This window comes from Carassius gibelio, chromosome B4 (genome assembly GCF_023724105.1).
Source record: "Carassius gibelio isolate Cgi1373 ecotype wild population from Czech Republic chromosome B4, carGib1.2-hapl.c, whole genome shotgun sequence".
Taxonomy (NCBI): domain Eukaryota; kingdom Metazoa; phylum Chordata; class Actinopteri; order Cypriniformes; family Cyprinidae; genus Carassius; species Carassius gibelio.
In genome coordinates, this window is record NC_068399.1 from 21,578,991 (window position 1) to 21,596,703 (window position 17,713).

Sequence of the window (17,713 nt, forward strand, 5' to 3'; positions counted from 1 at the left end):
TCCGGGTAAAAAAATGCCCCCCAGAAAGTCCCTGCTGGCGAGGTGGTACTTTTTTAAAGTTCCGGAACTTTCGGGGGCGGGACTTTGGCGCTAAACATGCTGATTGGTTGAGTTCACGCAGCATTGGTTGAGTTCAACCACCATTTATTCGGATCAACATTTTCAAAATATTACTGTTATTGTATCATGAAATGTAATTTTAAAAGTATTTCAGGCGAGAATGTAGTTGTTTGAAACTCAAATCAGTTGTTTATTTATAAAGACAGCGCCTATTTAAAAATGTGTTTCGCCGATCTCGTAGACGGTGAGCTCCACTCGATCAGCGGGAGCTCAGTCCTCATGTATCCGCAGAGAGCAGCCTCTCCTGGGATAGACCTTCTGATATGTGCCGCTGGCTCTGATGTGTCTTTAGTGGTTAAACATAAAATATAATTCAGCTGCGGGGTAAATCTAACAGGTTTTCTTTGGTCTGTATTCAATTTATCTATATGTTAAAATGAAAATAAAAAGGCAAGTCTATATAATATTTCTTTCATTGTAATGGCTGTATATAACGTTACACTTATCCCTGAACTAAGTACATTTCTGCAGCTGTTATTATGTTTAAATGAAAATGAAAGGAGGCAGTGGTATTTTATATCCTATTTCGTTTTATTGTAAATATACTGAGGGGAAAATTGCAGTAGCCAAAGCCATCTGAGTTCACGCAGCATTGGTTGAGTTCAACCACCATTTATTCGGATAATTTTCAAATATTACTGTTATTGTGTCATGAAATGTAATTTTAAAAGTATTTCAGGCGAGAATGTAGTTGTTTAAAACTCAAATCTGTGGTTTATTTATAAAGACAGCGCCTATTTAAAAATGTGTTTCGCCGATCTCTGCGACGGTGAGCTCCACGTGATCAGCGGGAGCTCAGTCCTCATGTATCCGCCGAGAAGCAGCCTCTCCTGGGATAGACCTTCTGATATGTGCCGCTGGCTCTGATGTGTCTTTAGTGGTTAAACATAACATATAATTCAGCTGCGGGGTAAATCTAACCGGTTTTCTTTGGTCTGTATTCAATTTATCTATATGTTAAAATGAAAATAAAAAAGGCGAATTTATATAATATTTCGTTTCATTGTAATGGCTGCATATACACATTTCCCTGAACTAAGTACATTTCTGCAGTTGTTATTATGCTTAAATGAAAACGAAAGGAGGCAGTGGTATTTGATATCCTATTTCGTTTTATTGTAAATATACAGTAAGGAAAATTGCAGTAGCCAAGACGAGCTGACTGAATTAATCAAGTACGCTGCTGTTTATTGATTTACCGGACTTGCGTCGTCGCGGACATCACACTACCGAGAGGAATGCACAAAGTCTGAACCAACTACCGAGGATGCAAGTCCAAAATCAGCATACTTTTTTTTTTTTTTTTTTTTTTTTTTAATCAGCGGTACTTTGTATTGAGAAACGCGCGCAGACCTACGTCACCAGTCTATTTGCCTAATCTACCCGGTACTTTACACCGCGGTGGAAACACAGAAAGCAACAGGTCTGGGGGGAAAAAAGTTCCTGGGAAAAAAAGTTCCTGGTACAAATGTTCCGGGTAATTTCGGTGGAAACGCGGCATTAGACTCCAGGCAAATGCTGTTTTCTGCCATCTTGTGGATGAGTACCTCCTTGCTACATTTAACACAAAGGGTTACTGGGTTCTCTATGTGACTTAGTTGTTGCCCCAGTGAATTAAACCATTTTGATTAGTTTAAAACTAATTGGTTATACGGTGTGTGGTTTCTGATTTTTCTAGCAATATATATATATATATATATATATATATATATATATATATATATATATATATATATATATATATATATATATTTATTTATATTTACAAATATAAATAAATATAAAGTTAAATGTATTTTTGTATGTTATGATGTTTTAAGTGAGCATTTATCAGTCTCTGTATCTCAGCAGGTGTTGATTCTGTAAATATCCTGGTGTGCTTCCTCTCTTTAATGTCTTCTGTATTATGTGTGACTATTTTTGACTCTGGTACTCTCTCTGTGTATGTGTGTGTGTGTAGATGTGGGTGTGTGTGTGTCTGTGTGTGTATGTCTCTATATGGAGGAGGAGTCCATTTCAGCGCTGACGTTCCTTTGATATATTTGGAAAAAAATTAGAAATGCCTCTTCTGATTTGTCACTGAAGTTGTTTGATGATTTCCTCTGTTCTGTCTAATAAGGTAATGATGAGCACGATTGGTACATTTAGGGCTTTCCTCTTTAGGGGGCTCTTTAGAGGAGAAACTTCTGAGCTGATGGAATAGTGTGTGTCGTGCTGCATGAAGGAAATGATGAGGAGTCTGAAGATGATGTTACTGCTAAAACTCATCACCGCTGGTAGGTTTATACTTTTAGTTAAGAAGGAAAACCATCTTTATTGCCACATTATTTAAATTTTGTGCATTTTTTAAGTTATTTTTGAAACTTCTCATTCTCTTGTTTTCTAATTGTGCTTTCCTTCTTTCTCTCAGTGTATCATACATCTGTTGCACAAAAAGACAGTGTAAATGTGAAGTTAGCCGGTGGTCACAGTCGTTGTGCTGGTAGAGTGGAGGTTCTTCACAGAGGTCAGTGGGGAACAGTGTGTGATAATAGCTGGGATATGACCGATGCTGCAGTTGTGTGTAAAGAGCTGGACTGTGGAGAACCTGTAGATGCTCTGAGTGATGCTCATTTTGGACCGGGATCAGGACCAGTCTGGATGAGTTATGTTGTGTGTACTGGATCAGATTCTACACTGAAGAATTGTGGGTCAACAGGTTGGGGTAAAACGAGCTGTGATCATTCTAAAGATGCTGGAGTCAGATGCTCAGGTAAAGTGCTCCAAACCTCACCATAACAATACATCCTCAAAAATTTGGGGCCAGTAAGGTGATTTTACTTTATTCTTTTATTTGAGTCTTGTGTGTGCAAGGACTGAATTTATTGCCACGGTTAAATGGTAATTATTTGAATTATTGTTATTATTACAATATTATAATTTAAAATATATTTTCTGTTTTATTATAATTAACAGTGTTTATCATTTATTATTATACCTTTTTCCATCGCTGCAGTCTACGCTGGCACATTCATTTTGAATGACTTCTTATATCTTAATCTTTTATTATTATTTTTTCATATATAAAGATTATTGTTGGACTTTAAAATTAAAATATGAAATGTTTAGTGTTTATTTTTCCTATAAATCATTTAAAATGTCTGTGTTCTTTCAGGCTTTTCATTTTTATTTTATTTATGTTGTTTATAGCTTTAAGATTAGTTGGTGGTTGTTAAAAAAACTAATAGGCTAGTGGATATATTACTTTTATACATCAAGTGTACAAAAGGGATTTTCAGTAAATTTTTTAAATTAAAATTATCATCTGTGTTCTTTCAGAAGTCAGGCTGGTTGGAGGTTCTCGCTGCTCTGGGAGGTTAGAGATACTTCATGATCAGACGTGGATGTCAGTGTGTGATGCTGTCTTTGACCAGCAGGATGCAGAGGTTGTGTGTAGAGAGCTGGACTGTGGGGCTCCTGTACAGGTGCTGGGACCAGCTGCTTTTGACAAAGGAGACACTCAGATGTGGACACAAGAGATTCAGTGCAGAGGAAATGAGTCTCAGATTCACTTCTGTCCAACATCACCATCAGACAAACACAACTGTTCACATGAAAACATTGTTGAACTGATGTGTGCAGGTTGGAACAAATGATTTCTTCAGATTTAAATCTCCTTTAAATCTTCTTTAAATGTAAAAAAAAAAAAAAAAAAAAAAATGATGTTAGCAAAATAACAGATTTCCCTCTCATGATGTTCATGAACATTATTTAACATTTTTTGTTCTCTCCGTTCAATATATAGACAGTGTGAATGTGAGATTGGCAAATGGTTCCAGTCGCTGTGCTGGTAGAGTGGAGGTTCTTCACAGAGGTCAGTGGGGAACAGTGTGTGAAGAAGACTGGGATTTGGCTGATGCTGCAGTGGTGTGTAGAGAGCTGGACTGTGGAGAACCTGTAGATTCTCTGGGTGATGTTCATTTTGGACAAGGATCAGGACCAATCTGGATGAGCAATGTTTTATGTACTGGAACAGAGTCCACATTGAAGAAGTGTGGCTCGACAGGATGGAATAAAAATTACTGTGATCATACTGGGGACGCTGGAGTCATCTGCTCAGGTAAAATGCTCCAGTCTTCAACATAATTATATCACCAGAAAGTGTCCCCCTCCAACTCCATAAAAAGTTTTTTTTTCAGGAATCTTTGAACATAATTTTTTTAAGGCAAGGACTTGATTTATATTGCACATATCATACACGATGGTAATTCAAAGTGCTTTGCATAAAATAAAATAATAATAATAAAAAATAATAACAACAATAAAACAAGGAATTTAAATGTAATTTTATTAATGAGATTCGAGAGGAGCGCGTCAGATACTTAGCCTAACCAACACCTGTGGACCATAATCAAGTAATCAATCCCATAGTTTAAATATCGCTGACTTACCTCTATCCATTGACGGTTTATCAGCATCCCTCCTCCACCCCATCTCCTCACTTCGAGTTCACTTTATAAATAAACGGGGAAGGGGGGGGGGTACTCTAGGTTCCGGCCATTCCCGAGCTCGGAGCCCTTTCCCGGACAGAACGCCAAATACGCATACCATACCTCAGCTAATTATATGTAAGCGTGAACTAGTGAAATATATATTTAAAAGGATTCAAATGAATTTAAAACAGTTAGGAATAGAAAATTATTAAACATAAAATATAGTGCAATCAGTTTTGACAATGCACAGTGCTCATTCAATAAATGCACAGCTAAACAGATGAGTTTTGAGTCTGCATTTAAATGTGACTAATATTTTAGTACATCTGATCTCTTCTGGAAGCTGATTCCAACTGCGGAAGGCATTATAGATAAAAGTGGACTTCCCTGGTTTTAAGTGAACCCTTGGTATTTCTAACTGTCTCGATCCTAATGCTCTTAGTGGTCTGTTAGGTCTTCTGTATGTATTTAGGTCTTAGGTCATTGAGTGGTTTATAAACGAGTAAAAGTACTTTAAAAACAATCCTATATATAACTGGAAGCCAGAGCAAGGACCGGAGGACTGGTGAGATGTGCTCAGATTTTCTGGTTCCAGTCAAAATTCTGGCAGCAGCATTCTGGATGAGCTACAGCTGTCTAATGGTCTTCTTGGGAAGGTCAGTGTCTTGACTGGAAACAAGACATATAATTCTTGCAATGTTTTTTTAGATCGTAGTATGCTGATTTAATTACTGTTTTGACATGATTACTGAAACAAAGGTGTGTATCCAGAATCACACCAAGATTCATGACTTGATTTTTGTTGTTGTTTGACCCCTAGAGTCAAGGTATGCATTCACCTTGAGAACTTCATCTTTGTTTCCAAATGCAATTACTTATTTTTTTTTCATGTTCAACTGAAGAATGTTGTCTCACTGGTAATTTCATCAATACATTGGCAAATGGAGTTAATGGTGTTGTAGTCATTTGAAACAAAAGCGGTGCAAGAATTGAGCCTTGTGGGACTACGCCTGTCATAGACGTCCACTTAGACTTATGCTCTCCTATACTCACATAATAACCTCTCCCTTCTGAGTGTGACCTGAACCAATTGAGAACCATCCCAGAAAGCCTGACCCAGTTTTCCAGTCTCCCTAGAAGTGTTTTGATCGACTGTGTCAAACTTAACACTGAGATCTAGTAGTACCAGCACTGATATTTTTCAGAATCAGAATTTAAGCAAATATAATTTATTATCTTAATGAGTGCTGTCTTTGTGCTGTGATGCGGTCGGAAACCAGATTGAAAATTGTCCAGGCATCCATTTGAGTTTTATTTGTTGACCTGATTAAAAATTTCCTTTTCAATAATCTTGCTTTTAACTGAAGTATGTTGGAACATTATAAGTATTAGTACTGTAATTTTTGATAAATTTGACCACAAACTTTTGAATAGTATACATAAAAATCACAAACATATCTCATTCAAGTGTATGCTAACTAAATCAATAAATAAGAATAAACCTACAGTATGCAAGATACCTTTGTTTATTGTTTACGTCTACTGTTGTTGTTTTTATTTCAAGATTTTTATTAATATATTCTGAATACAATACAAATATATAAAAGTGTAGTGTTTTTCATGTGAAATGTGATCTGAGGAATTTCAAAAATATTGTTTTTATAAACCAACGTTTTTTTTTTTCATATCAATTCATTGTTTTTGCTTTCAGAAGTCAGGCTGGTTGGAGGTTCTTGCTGCTCTGGAAGATTAGAGATACTACATAATAAGACGTGGATGTCAGTGTGTGACGCTGTCTTTGACCAGCAGGATGCAGAGGTTGTGTGTAGAGAGCTGGACTGTGGGGCTCCTGTACAGGTGCTGGGAGCAGCTGCTTTTGACAAAGGAGACGCTCAGATGTGGACACAAGAGATTCAGTGCAGAGGAAATGAGTCTCAGATTCACTTCTGTGCAGCATCACCATCAGACAAATACAACTGTTCACATGAAAACAGTGTTGAACTGGTGTGTGCAGGTTGGAGCTAATTTATTTTCTAGATTCAAATCCCCAGGCTGAAAATGAATGTAATGTTACCAAAATACCAAAATGTTTTTCCCTCTCATATTGTGTTTCATTTATAAAAAAAAATTAATTCAGATTTTCTATTTTCCTCGCTGTCTCTTTATTTCTGATTCTCTCTGTTCAATATACAGACCGTGTAAATGTAAGGTTGGTTGGTGGTCACAGTCGCTGTGCTGGTAGAGTGGAGGTTCTTCACAGAGGTCAGTGGGGAACAGTGTGTGGTGATGGTTGGGATTTGGCTGATGCTGCAGTGGTGTGTAGAGAGCTGGACTGTGGAGAACCTGTAGATGCTCTGGGTGATGCTCATTTTGGACCAGGATCAGGACCGATCTGGATAAGTTATGCTGTGTGCACTGGATCAGAGTCTACTCTGAAAAACTGTGGCACATCAGGATGGAGTAAAAGCGACTGTGATCATAATGAAGATGCTGGAGTCAAATGCTCAGGTAAACTGCTCCACACAGTACAGTACCTCACCTTAATCATGAAAATAGTCTCTACTAAAATAATTTAGTTTGATATACTGTACATACAAACCCAAAATATTTGGCAAAATATAGTCTTTGCTACTTGAATAAATCCGCTTAGTTTCTCTATGGTTCTCAACATCGGTCTTGGGGACCCACTGATCTGTACATTGTGTCTTACTTATCTGACACACTCACTTCAGTTGATGGAGTGTCAGATGATGATCTGAATTAGATGCATTAAATAAGGAATACATGTAAAATATAAAAAAGTGTCCCCAGGACCAATGTACAGGACCAATGCTCTACATCTTCAAGACAGGCAAGAAGGCAGAACACTTTTTACTGTATGTACTTGCTCAGTAATATATTTTTGTATTTAAAAAATAATATTGTGGCTTTTACATTGTTTTATCAATATTTTTATAGGTTTCAGATTGTATTTGGTGGTTATTAAAAAACAAATAGACTAGTTAGATGTATTACTTTTATACATCAAGTGTACGAAAGGGAATTTATTTTCCCAAGTAAATTATTAAAATGGTCTGTGTTCTTTCAGAAGTCAGGCTGGTTGGAGGTTCTCGCTGCTCTGGGAGGTTAGAGATTCTTCATGATCAGACGTGGATGTCAGTGTGTGACGCTGTCTTTGACCAGCAGGATGCAGAGGTTGTGTGTAGAGAGCTGGACTGTGGGGCTCCTGTACAGGTGCTGGGAGCAGCTGCTTTTGACAAAGGAGACGCTCAAATGTGGACACAAGAGATTCAGTGCAGAGGAAATGAATCTCAGATTCACCGTTGTCCAACATCAGCATCAGTCAAAAGCAACTGTTCACAGGACAACAATGTTAGACTGGTGTGTGCAGGTAAGAACTGTATTAAGAGAGAGAGAAAGGAAGAGACACTTATGTATGTTTACAACACAGTAGTCCATTATTTTAAATATGACACATTTGCATGCTCCCTTTCTGTTACTCTTTATCAGATTCAATGAATGTGCGGGTTGGTGGTGGTAATAGTCGCTGTGCTGGTAGAGTGGAGGTTCTTCACAGAGGTCAGTGGGGAACAGTGTGTGATGATGACTGGGATTTGGCTGATGCTGCAGTGGTGTGTAGAGAGCTGGACTGTGGAGAACCTGTAGATGCTCTGAGTGATGCTCATTTTGGACCAGGATCAGGACCGATCTGGATGAGTGCTTTGTGTTCTGGAATGGAATCTACATTGAAGAACTGTAGATCAGCAGGATGGGGAACGCACACATGTACTCATAATAGTGATGCTGGAGTCATCTGCTCAGGTGAATTATATAGTATACTGTTTACTATGATAAATGTCATTAATGACATAAATTGACACAAAACTGTAAATCTGATATTCATGTTGTATTTTTCATATGCTCAACATATACACTCCATATAACTGTGATTTGTCTCTTTTGTATCATTTATTAAATATAATATAAACAGATCATAAACATTCCAGACTTATTGATGGACCTCACCTGTGCTCTGGAAGAATAGAGTTGAATCATGGGAACACATGGTACACAGTGTGTGATGCTGTCTTTGACCAGCAGGATGCAGAGGTTGTGTGTAGAGAGCTGGACTGTGGGGCTCCTGTACAGGTGCTGGGAGCAGCTGCTTTTGACAAAGGAGACACTCAGATGTGGACACAAGAGATTCAGTGCAGAGGAAATGAATCTTATATTTCTTTCTGTCCAACATCATCTTTTAAACACAACTGTACCCATGAGAATGCCATTGGGCTGTTATGTTCTGGTAATGTAACTGTAGTTTCCACTTACTGTGATAATCACAAAGTTTCTTTATTTTTTTGTAAAAAAAAAAAAAAAAAAAAAAGTAAATAAAATAAATAAACATTGTTCTTCATTAAGGTCACACTGATCTCAGACTGGTAAACGGACAAGACTCCTGTTCTGGTCGAGTTGAACATCAGTATCTCAGTAAATGGGGCACAGTGTGTGATGCATGCTGGGATATGAGAGCTGCTAGTGTCCTCTGTAGACAGCTGAATTGTGGGATTGCTGTGACTGTTGTGGGATCAGACTGGTTTGGAGCAGGAAGTGGTGAAATCTGGGCTGATGTGTTTGATTGTGACGGGAATGAAACAAAACTCTCAGAATGTTCCATCTCTTCATGGAGTCGAGCTGAATGTTCTCACAGACGAGATGTTGGAGTCATCTGCTCTAGTGAGAGGATTTTATTGAAAATAGGTAATAAATTACCTTGCAATATATTAATAAAATGACACCTCTTTCACTCAGATTCCTCTCTGGTTCTTCATGATGGTCTGGTGCGGTTGTCTGGAGAGAGACGGTGTGAGGGGGAGCTGGAAGTTTTCATCCATCAGGTCTGGAGGAGAGTTCTGCTGGACTCCTGGAGTCTCACTGAATCCTCTGTGGTCTGCAGACAGCTGGGCTGTGGCTCTGTGCTGAACTTTAATGGCTCCTCTTCATCCAGTCCTGAACACAGTCATGAGTGTGTGACGGGCTTCCAGTGCTCTGGGAGTGAAGCTCATCTGGGGAACTGCAGCTCTCCACAAACTCTCAACTGCAGCTCCACACAACAGCTGTACATCACCTGCCTTGGTGAGAACAACAACATCTGGACAGATTCTTCATTTGTTAGTGGTCAATAATATGTATTTGTTTTTTTTTCTGAATATCAGGTGGTGGGTCCATCAGGCTGGTGGGTTCTGGGGGAGACTGTGCAGGGAGGCTGGAGGTTTTTCACAGCGGCTCATGGGGGACAGTGTGTGATGACTCCTGGGATATTAAAGATGCCCATGTGGTGTGCAGACAGCTGCAGTGTGGAGTGGCCCTCAGTAACCAGCAGGTACCAGCCTGGTTTGGTCCTGGTTCTGGACACATATGGCTGGATGAGGTGGAGTGTGAGGGGAATGAGACGTCCCTGTGGAGCTGCTCTTCTTCAGGCTGGGGAAAACAGGACTGTAATCACAAGGAGGATGTAGGAGTCGTGTGCTCAGGTAAACAGTAAACAATAACTGAAATAATGTCATTTTAATAACCCATAATTGGGACTCATAATTAGCAACATCCATTGTGTTTGCGCTATACACATTAAGAAACAGGGTTGAATTAGTTTATTATGCATTTTTAAAAGAATTCCGAAAGTGATTCCATTGAGGGTTCATGCACACTTTCTAGTGTAGATGGAATTCACAACTGAAACACTCAGACAAAGTTCATCTTACTCCGAGGTGCAACACTTCTGCTGAATATTCATTGTGGAACACATGAAAATTTGAATTAGATTCTCAAATGAATTACTCTAATAAGTCTGTTCTTTTTAGTTAATCAAGAAATGCATCTTACAATTGCAAATTTTAAAATTTTTATCTATTTATTATTGAAATGGTATTATTGTCTTGCAGTGAAAAACAATCCCCCCCCACCCCAAAATGTTTTTCCTTCTTTTTTTATTAATTAATTCCCTTTCTTTTCTATCTTTAAAAGAGTTTAAAGAGATCAGGTTAACTGAGGGCTGTGAAGGGAATGTGGAGGTCTTCTACAATGGATCCTGGGGAAATGTGTGTTACAACCAGATGGACAGAGACACAGTGAGTCTGATCTGTCAAGAGCTGAACTGTGGAAGATCTGGCAGTGAACCCGGTTATTCAGAGGGACTGAAGCCTCGTAACTGGCTGGATTATTTTAAATGTCGACGACATGATTCCACTTTATGGCAGTGTCCATCTTCACCCTGGGGACAGACTAACTGTGATAACGAAGTGGCCAAGATCACTTGCTCAGGTACATTTTTAAACTATTTAAACTCTGTAAATATAAAGGTTACATGAAATAACATGAAACACTGAATAAATTATTTTAAATTGTTTTCATGAAACCGTGATCATGTTATAATCTCAGAGGAGGAAAGTCAACAATCTCTTCGAAGTCGTCTGACATGTTCAGGATCTTCTTTTCAGAAAAAGTGTTCAAGTAAGTTTATCTGACAACAAATTGTTGTAAATATTTATTACTTTTTCAACATATAAAGCGGAAGAGCTGATATATCTTTGAAAAGTAATGAGTTTCATAATTCGTACTGTGACAGACCTTGACCAAAGACAATAGAAAACATTTGACTCTGTAAACCACAAAGAATAAACTTCACCAGTTAGCAAAATTGGAGGTTCATTTTGCCAGTCATTTGTTTTGCATTGATAGGTTGCTAACATTGATTACAGCATTTTTACTATATGTGCAGTTAAACGTCATTCTCTGTGTATTAGTTGTAAATACAATACATTGCAATATTTATTTATAAAGCTAATTTAAAAACAACAGAGATTGACCAAAGTGCTTTACAGAATAGAGCAAAACATAAAATAATAAAATAAAATAAATAAAAATAAAAACAAGACTACCATATTTAAAACCCAACAATACTAAAACAATAACCTTACTGTTATTGACAGGCCAAATTGTTGAAAGCATTATAAACAAATAATATAATTTTCAAAACAGTTCTGTATTTAATAGTGTACTGGTGCAAGTGTAGATACAATAAAAGTCACTGGCTCATTCTTGTGGGTCCCAGAGAGAAGTCTAGCAGCTGACTTTTGCACTAGATGTAGGTGGGAAGAGGAAGGTTGAAACAACGTAATAAAATTAATTTCAATATTCTAAACAAGTTTTTACAAAGGTATGAATCACCATTTGGAAGCTTCTCTGGGATTAAAAAAGTGTTTCATTTGAGAAAGATGACAAACATGAAAAAGCATGATTTTACAACAGTTCTGGTCTGTTTGTAAAAATGTTAGTTATAATCCAACAGAACTCCCAGATTTCTAGTGCTCTTACTTTCATAGGGGGCCAGAAGGTCATGGTCAGTATCTAGCACACAATATTCCTTAGGCCCCAAAATAATTATTTTGGTTTTATTTTCATTTAAATTTAGAAAATAGCTTGATAGCTAAATCTTAAGTTATTAGAAACAGACCAACAGTGGTTGAATTTTTGTTTTATGCTTTAAGGGAAACACATATTTTAAATTATTTAATATGAAGTGAGGAATGAAGTGAAGTGAAGAAGTGAAGTGACATTCAGCCAAGTATGGTGACCCATACTCAGAATTTGTGCTCTGCATTTAACCCATCCGAAATGCACACACACAGAGCAGTGAACACACACACTGTGAGCACACACCCGGAGCAGTGGGCAGCCATTTATGCTGCGGCGCCCGGGGAGCAGTTGGGGGTTCGATGCCTTGCTCAAGGACACCTAAGTCGTGGTATTGAAGGTGGAGAGAGAGCTGTTCATGCACTCCCCCACCCACAATTCCGTCCGGCCCGAGACTAGAACTCACAACCCTTCAATTGGGAGTCCAACCCTCTAACCATTAGGCCACGACTTCCCCTGTATCATATTATCCTGTATTATATTGTATCATAGTTTCAAACAGATCAGTAATGCGTGGGTCAGTGTATTAATAACCCGCACCCGAATGATGTTTTCAACTAACCTGCCCACAATCTGGCCTCAAAAAAAGGAAAATATTGGAAAACACTACCTGACCCACATTTTTTAAAAGAAGTAAATGTTCATCATAGCGTCATTGGGCCATAGACGTAGGAACTAGGCAAAAAATAAATAAATAATAATAATATATTCAAATTTTGACCATATTTAAAACCCAACAATACTAAAACAATAACCTTACTGTTATTGACAGGCCAAATTGTTGAGGGCTTTATAAACAAATAATATAATTTTCAAAACAGTTCTGTATTTAATAGGGTACTGGTGCAGTGTAGATACAATAAAAGTCACTGGCTCATTCTTGTGGGTCCCAGAGAGAAGTCTAGCAGCTGACTTTTGCACTAGATGTAGGTGGGAAGAGGAAGATTGAAACGCCATAATAAAATTTATTTCAATATTCTAAACAAGTTTTTACAAAGGTATGAATCACCATTTGGAAGCTTCTCTGGGATTAAAAAAGTGTTTCATTTGAGAAAGATGACAAAGATGAAAAAGCATGATTTTACAACAGTTCTGGTCTGTTTGTAAAAATGTTAGTTATAATCCAACAGAACTCCCAGATTTCTAGTGCTCTTACTTTCATAGGGGGCCAGAAGGTCATGGTCAGTATCTAGCACACAATATTCCTTAGGCCCCAAAATAATTATTTTGGTTTTATTTTCATTTAAATTTAGAAAATAGCTTGATAGCTAAATCTTAAGTTATTAGAAACAGGCCAAAAGTGGTTGAATTTTTGTTTTACGCTTTAAGGGAAATACATATTTTAAATTATTTAATATTGTATCATAGTTTCAAACAGATCAGTAATGCGTGGGTCAATGTATTGATAACCCGCACCCGAATGATGTTTTCAACAAACCTGCCCACAACTTGGCCTCAAAAAAAGGACCCACTTCCTGACCCACATTTTTTAAAAGTAGTAAATGTTCATCATAGCGTCATTGGGCCATAGATGTAGGAACTAGGCAAAAATATATATATATATTCAAATTTAGTCAAGAATTAGAAAAAAACAAACAAATCACCAATAAGCTCATAATTAGTTCTATAATAGTCTAGTCTGCTATGTCTATTTTGATGGTTCTGTTCAGCAGACAGTGAGGTTCGGGTTTGTTCTGATCAGAGCTCATGAGCGGAGAGTGCATTTCTGCATATTCTGCTCCGCTCACTCATTCCATGGGGTCTCGCTCAACCCAGAATGGCCTGCTCGTCAGAAAATATGCAAGGATATATTTAATTGTTTAGTAATAAACTCATGTTTTCTGTGTCGCTGCAAAGATGAAGTTGAAGTCGTTGCCCCCAACTGCTCTCCGGGGGCCGCAGCATAAATGGCGGCCCTCTGCTCCGGGTGTGAGTTCGTGTTCACTGCTCTTTGTGTGTGCACTTTGGATGGGTTAAATGCTGAGCACGAATTCTGAGCTGAATGTCTGAATGGCTGAATGTCACGTCGCTTTTGACGATGCGGACTCGCCATGCCTGTGAGAAATGCACATTTCTTATGAATTACATAATAAGAGAGTAGCCTGTTTATTTTGGTTTGAAAATTTTCATTTAAAAGTAGACATTTCAAGCTTTCTGTAATATATAGACTATATTTTTCAAATCTGTGAGGCATAAGCTGAGTTTCGGCGCTTGTCACATGCAATGCAAGTGATCGTGCCGGCGCCTTATAACATTGTCTGCTATATATTTGTTTCTTATTTATAAAATACAGGCAATTTATTGATAAAGCATTGATCAAAATTAAGATACAATTTATACAAAATGAAAATATTTTAAAAATTATGCTTAATGAAGTCGTCAAAATCATGTTTTACCAAAAACAGCGTCTTCACCTTTTCTCTTGCCGCCTCTTGAGCTTGTGTGTTATCTTCACGCTAGTTATTCAGCCAATAAAGTGTAGGCCTATGTATTTCAAAATTGTGTCTAGTACTATATTAATTACAAAGGTTTAATTGCCATATTTATTTCAAGCGCATCACTGATACAGATGAACAATACTTTATATTTGTTAAAAATAGGAGGCATCATTAGCACGTACAGGGTTAACAATACCAGCCCAAGGTTTGCTGCAAAGTGTACATTGAATTAGATGGGATCTTAATGTTGTGATCTTCTCAAAAAAAAAAAAAAGTTTTCACAAAGAGAAGTAGAGGGCTCTAAAATAGAATGTGCAGAGGGATTTAAACCAGTTTATAATAAGAAAAGAACTTGAGGTTTATGACAATGTTGTGCTGAAGCTGCTCAGTGCTGATTGATGTGTGTGTTTCAGATCATGTTCCTCTCAGACTGAGTGGAGGTAAGGGCCGGTGCTCTGGGAGGCTGGAGGTGTATCATAACGCTGTGTGGGGCTCAGTCTGTGATGATCAGTGGGACATCAGCGATGCTCACTGTCCTCTCTCCCTGAAAAACCACACTGACTGCTCCGAGAAAGAGCACGCTGGACTCACCTGTGCAGGTCACAGAATTATTTTTATAATTTTAGTAATTTGTGTATTTAAAAAAAACACAAAAACAATGAAAACACACACACACACACACTTTTTTTTTTTTTTTTTTGCATATATTTTTGATTCTTTGGCTTATCCCTCAATTGAAGTTGTTGCCATTTCCCTGTTCTGTTTTATATAATTAAAATAAATAATAATACAAAAATAGATCAGATGCTTGTTTAATGTTTATTTATTTTTATTTTTTTTTACACCATATTTGCTTTTTTTATATAACAGACTATGATGATGTTGGATAGGATTCAAAATTAGGACTGGACTTTATGACTTAAAGGCCACACCCACTGCTACGGTACATGAAATCTCAATATGGCAACTAGAGATTGGTTTAAATGATCTTACAGCTACTTCAGGTTTTTCAATGAGTTCTTGTTACTTGCATTTTAAAAAAGGCCGCACCCACTGCTTCGGCTCATGAAATCTCAATCTGACAATTAGAGTTGGGTTTAAAAGATCTTACAGCTACTTCAGGTTTTTCAATGAGTTCTCATTGATGGATTAAACTACATCCATTTAAAAAAAGTTTTAAATTGCTTTACCATTTTTATGATTCTCTTTCTTTTCTTTAACACACTTTTAAACGGTCATAAAAAAACAATTAAAACACACACACACATGATAACTGCATAAAAAATTGCTAATGATTTTTTGCAAATATTATTGTTGTGCTCTGGTCTGTAACGTTAATCTATCAGTGTCCGTGGAGGCGTGGAGAGAAGCACACAACAAAGATAATCCGTTGAAGGAACTTTACTTAGTAAAGTATAAATTTACAACAGCGGGGTTATGCTCTTGCCAAGTGATGATGGGTTTACTACAACCATCTGCACCAAAACCTGTGAGCATACTAGCTCTGAACATAACAATCAGTATAAACTAGTCCCCGTGTAATGACATTACAGCATCTAATTGGACAGTATTATTATTATATTATACTTTTTTTTTTAGTCCATATAACATCTTGGGGCCCGAACAAGTCGCCCCCCTTTTTGTCTTCATCCCCTCTTTTCCACAATGATATGGGTCACTGTTAGAATCCATGGTGAGAAGGGTCTGAGGCTCTTTTGACAAAGAGTTGTTGAAGGGAGAAGGATTTGACGCCTCTGTCATAGTGACTACATGTTTCTAAGTTTTTGGAACTAACGAGCCTTCCTCAGTGTCATTGTATTTTCGTCACATCCGTTGCATCCAAGTAGGGATGTGTTCACTTATATAGGGTTGTAACGGATCATGATGTAGTACTCCCTCACTTCATCTGTCTTTGACTCGGTAGAGCACTGGTCCAAGGCATTCTGTGACAATGAATGGCCCCTGCCATGGAGCTTGAAGTTTTGGACTGTATCCCTTTTTCCTGCTGCAGACCCTCACTAGAACAAGATCACCCACTTGGTAGGACTTCTCTCTGGCTCGTAAGTCATACACCTTCTTCTGCCGAATCTGAGCAGAGTGTAAGTTCTGAGGCGCCACTTGATGAGCCATTTGAAGGTTAGCTTGCAGTTCATGAACAAACTCAGGTTTTTCTCTAGCTTTCCTGGTATCTTCAGCTGTCCTTAACCAGATTTCATGTGGCTGGAAAACTTCTCACCCCAGGATCAGCTGATTTGATGTGAAACCTGTCACTGAATGCACAGTGCTCCTGTACGCCGCAGTGAGTAGGGGAAGATGTTTATCCCAATTCCGTTGACTTTGATCCACGTAACACTGTATCATCTGCAATAATGTTCTATTGACTCTTTCCACTTGTCCGTTTGATGCTGGATGGTATGGTGTGGACTGGGTCCTGGTGACTTGTAACAGGCGACAAACTTTGTTGAACAGTGAGCTCTCAAAGTTCCGTCCTTGGTCAGTGTGAATTTTACGGGGAATTCCAAAGTGGGAAATAAAGTCAAACACCAATCTCTTTGTGGTTGTCTCAGCTCCTTGTTCTGGAATAGGGAATGCCTCTACCCAGCGGTTAAACTGGTCAATTATAATGAGAATGTAACAGTGGCCTGAATTAGATTCTGGAAATGGTCCTAGGACATCAAGGTGGAGTCGGTCCATAGGTGCTCCAGCCTGGTACTTCTGGTGCTTGACTCTTTCAATTAGACTGGTGATCTTATAGCAACTACACTGTGGAAACTTTTTTGATGAAAAGGCGTTTCCAATATTGTACCAGTGGTAACGACTGCGGAGGCACATGAATGTATTTTCCTCCCCTGCATGACCTGCTTCTGCTGGATTATGACTGGCTTGGAGAATCTCATTCTTCATGGAAGCAGGAACAAGTAAGCACAGAGACGACATACCTCCAGTAATACTGTCCCAGTGGTAGTATGTTCAATGTTCAATGTTCAATTTATTTATAAAGCACACAATAATACAACCACAGTGCTGTACATAGAATAAGCTAACAATCATAAAAACACATCCAACTTCTAAACATTGCCATAGACAACCTTATAATCCAAGTGGCATTAATAATTACCTATTACACCACTAGCACAGCACTCATGAATGATCAAATGCTAAAGTGAAAAAGTAAGCTTTCAGTTGTCATTTAAACTCTGTAAGAGAGGAGCA

At 38.0% G+C, this 17,713-nt stretch overlaps 1 protein-coding gene across 1 annotated transcript in view; it reads left to right on the plus strand.

Moving 5' to 3' along the window:
• The first annotated feature begins 1,920 nt into the window (after positions 1 to 1,920).
• LOC127956568 (deleted in malignant brain tumors 1 protein-like) overlaps positions 1,921 to 17,713 on the plus strand; it is a 113,745-nt gene continuing 97,952 nt past the window's right edge. The window contains 5 exon segments of the mRNA XM_052554601.1: positions 1,921 to 2,396; positions 2,531 to 2,872; positions 3,439 to 3,741; positions 3,905 to 4,219; positions 6,304 to 6,606. Of these exon segments, the coding sequence (XP_052410561.1) occupies positions 2,339 to 2,396; positions 2,531 to 2,872; positions 3,439 to 3,741; positions 3,905 to 4,219; positions 6,304 to 6,606 (1,321 nt within the window). The 5' untranslated portion in view covers positions 1,921 to 2,338.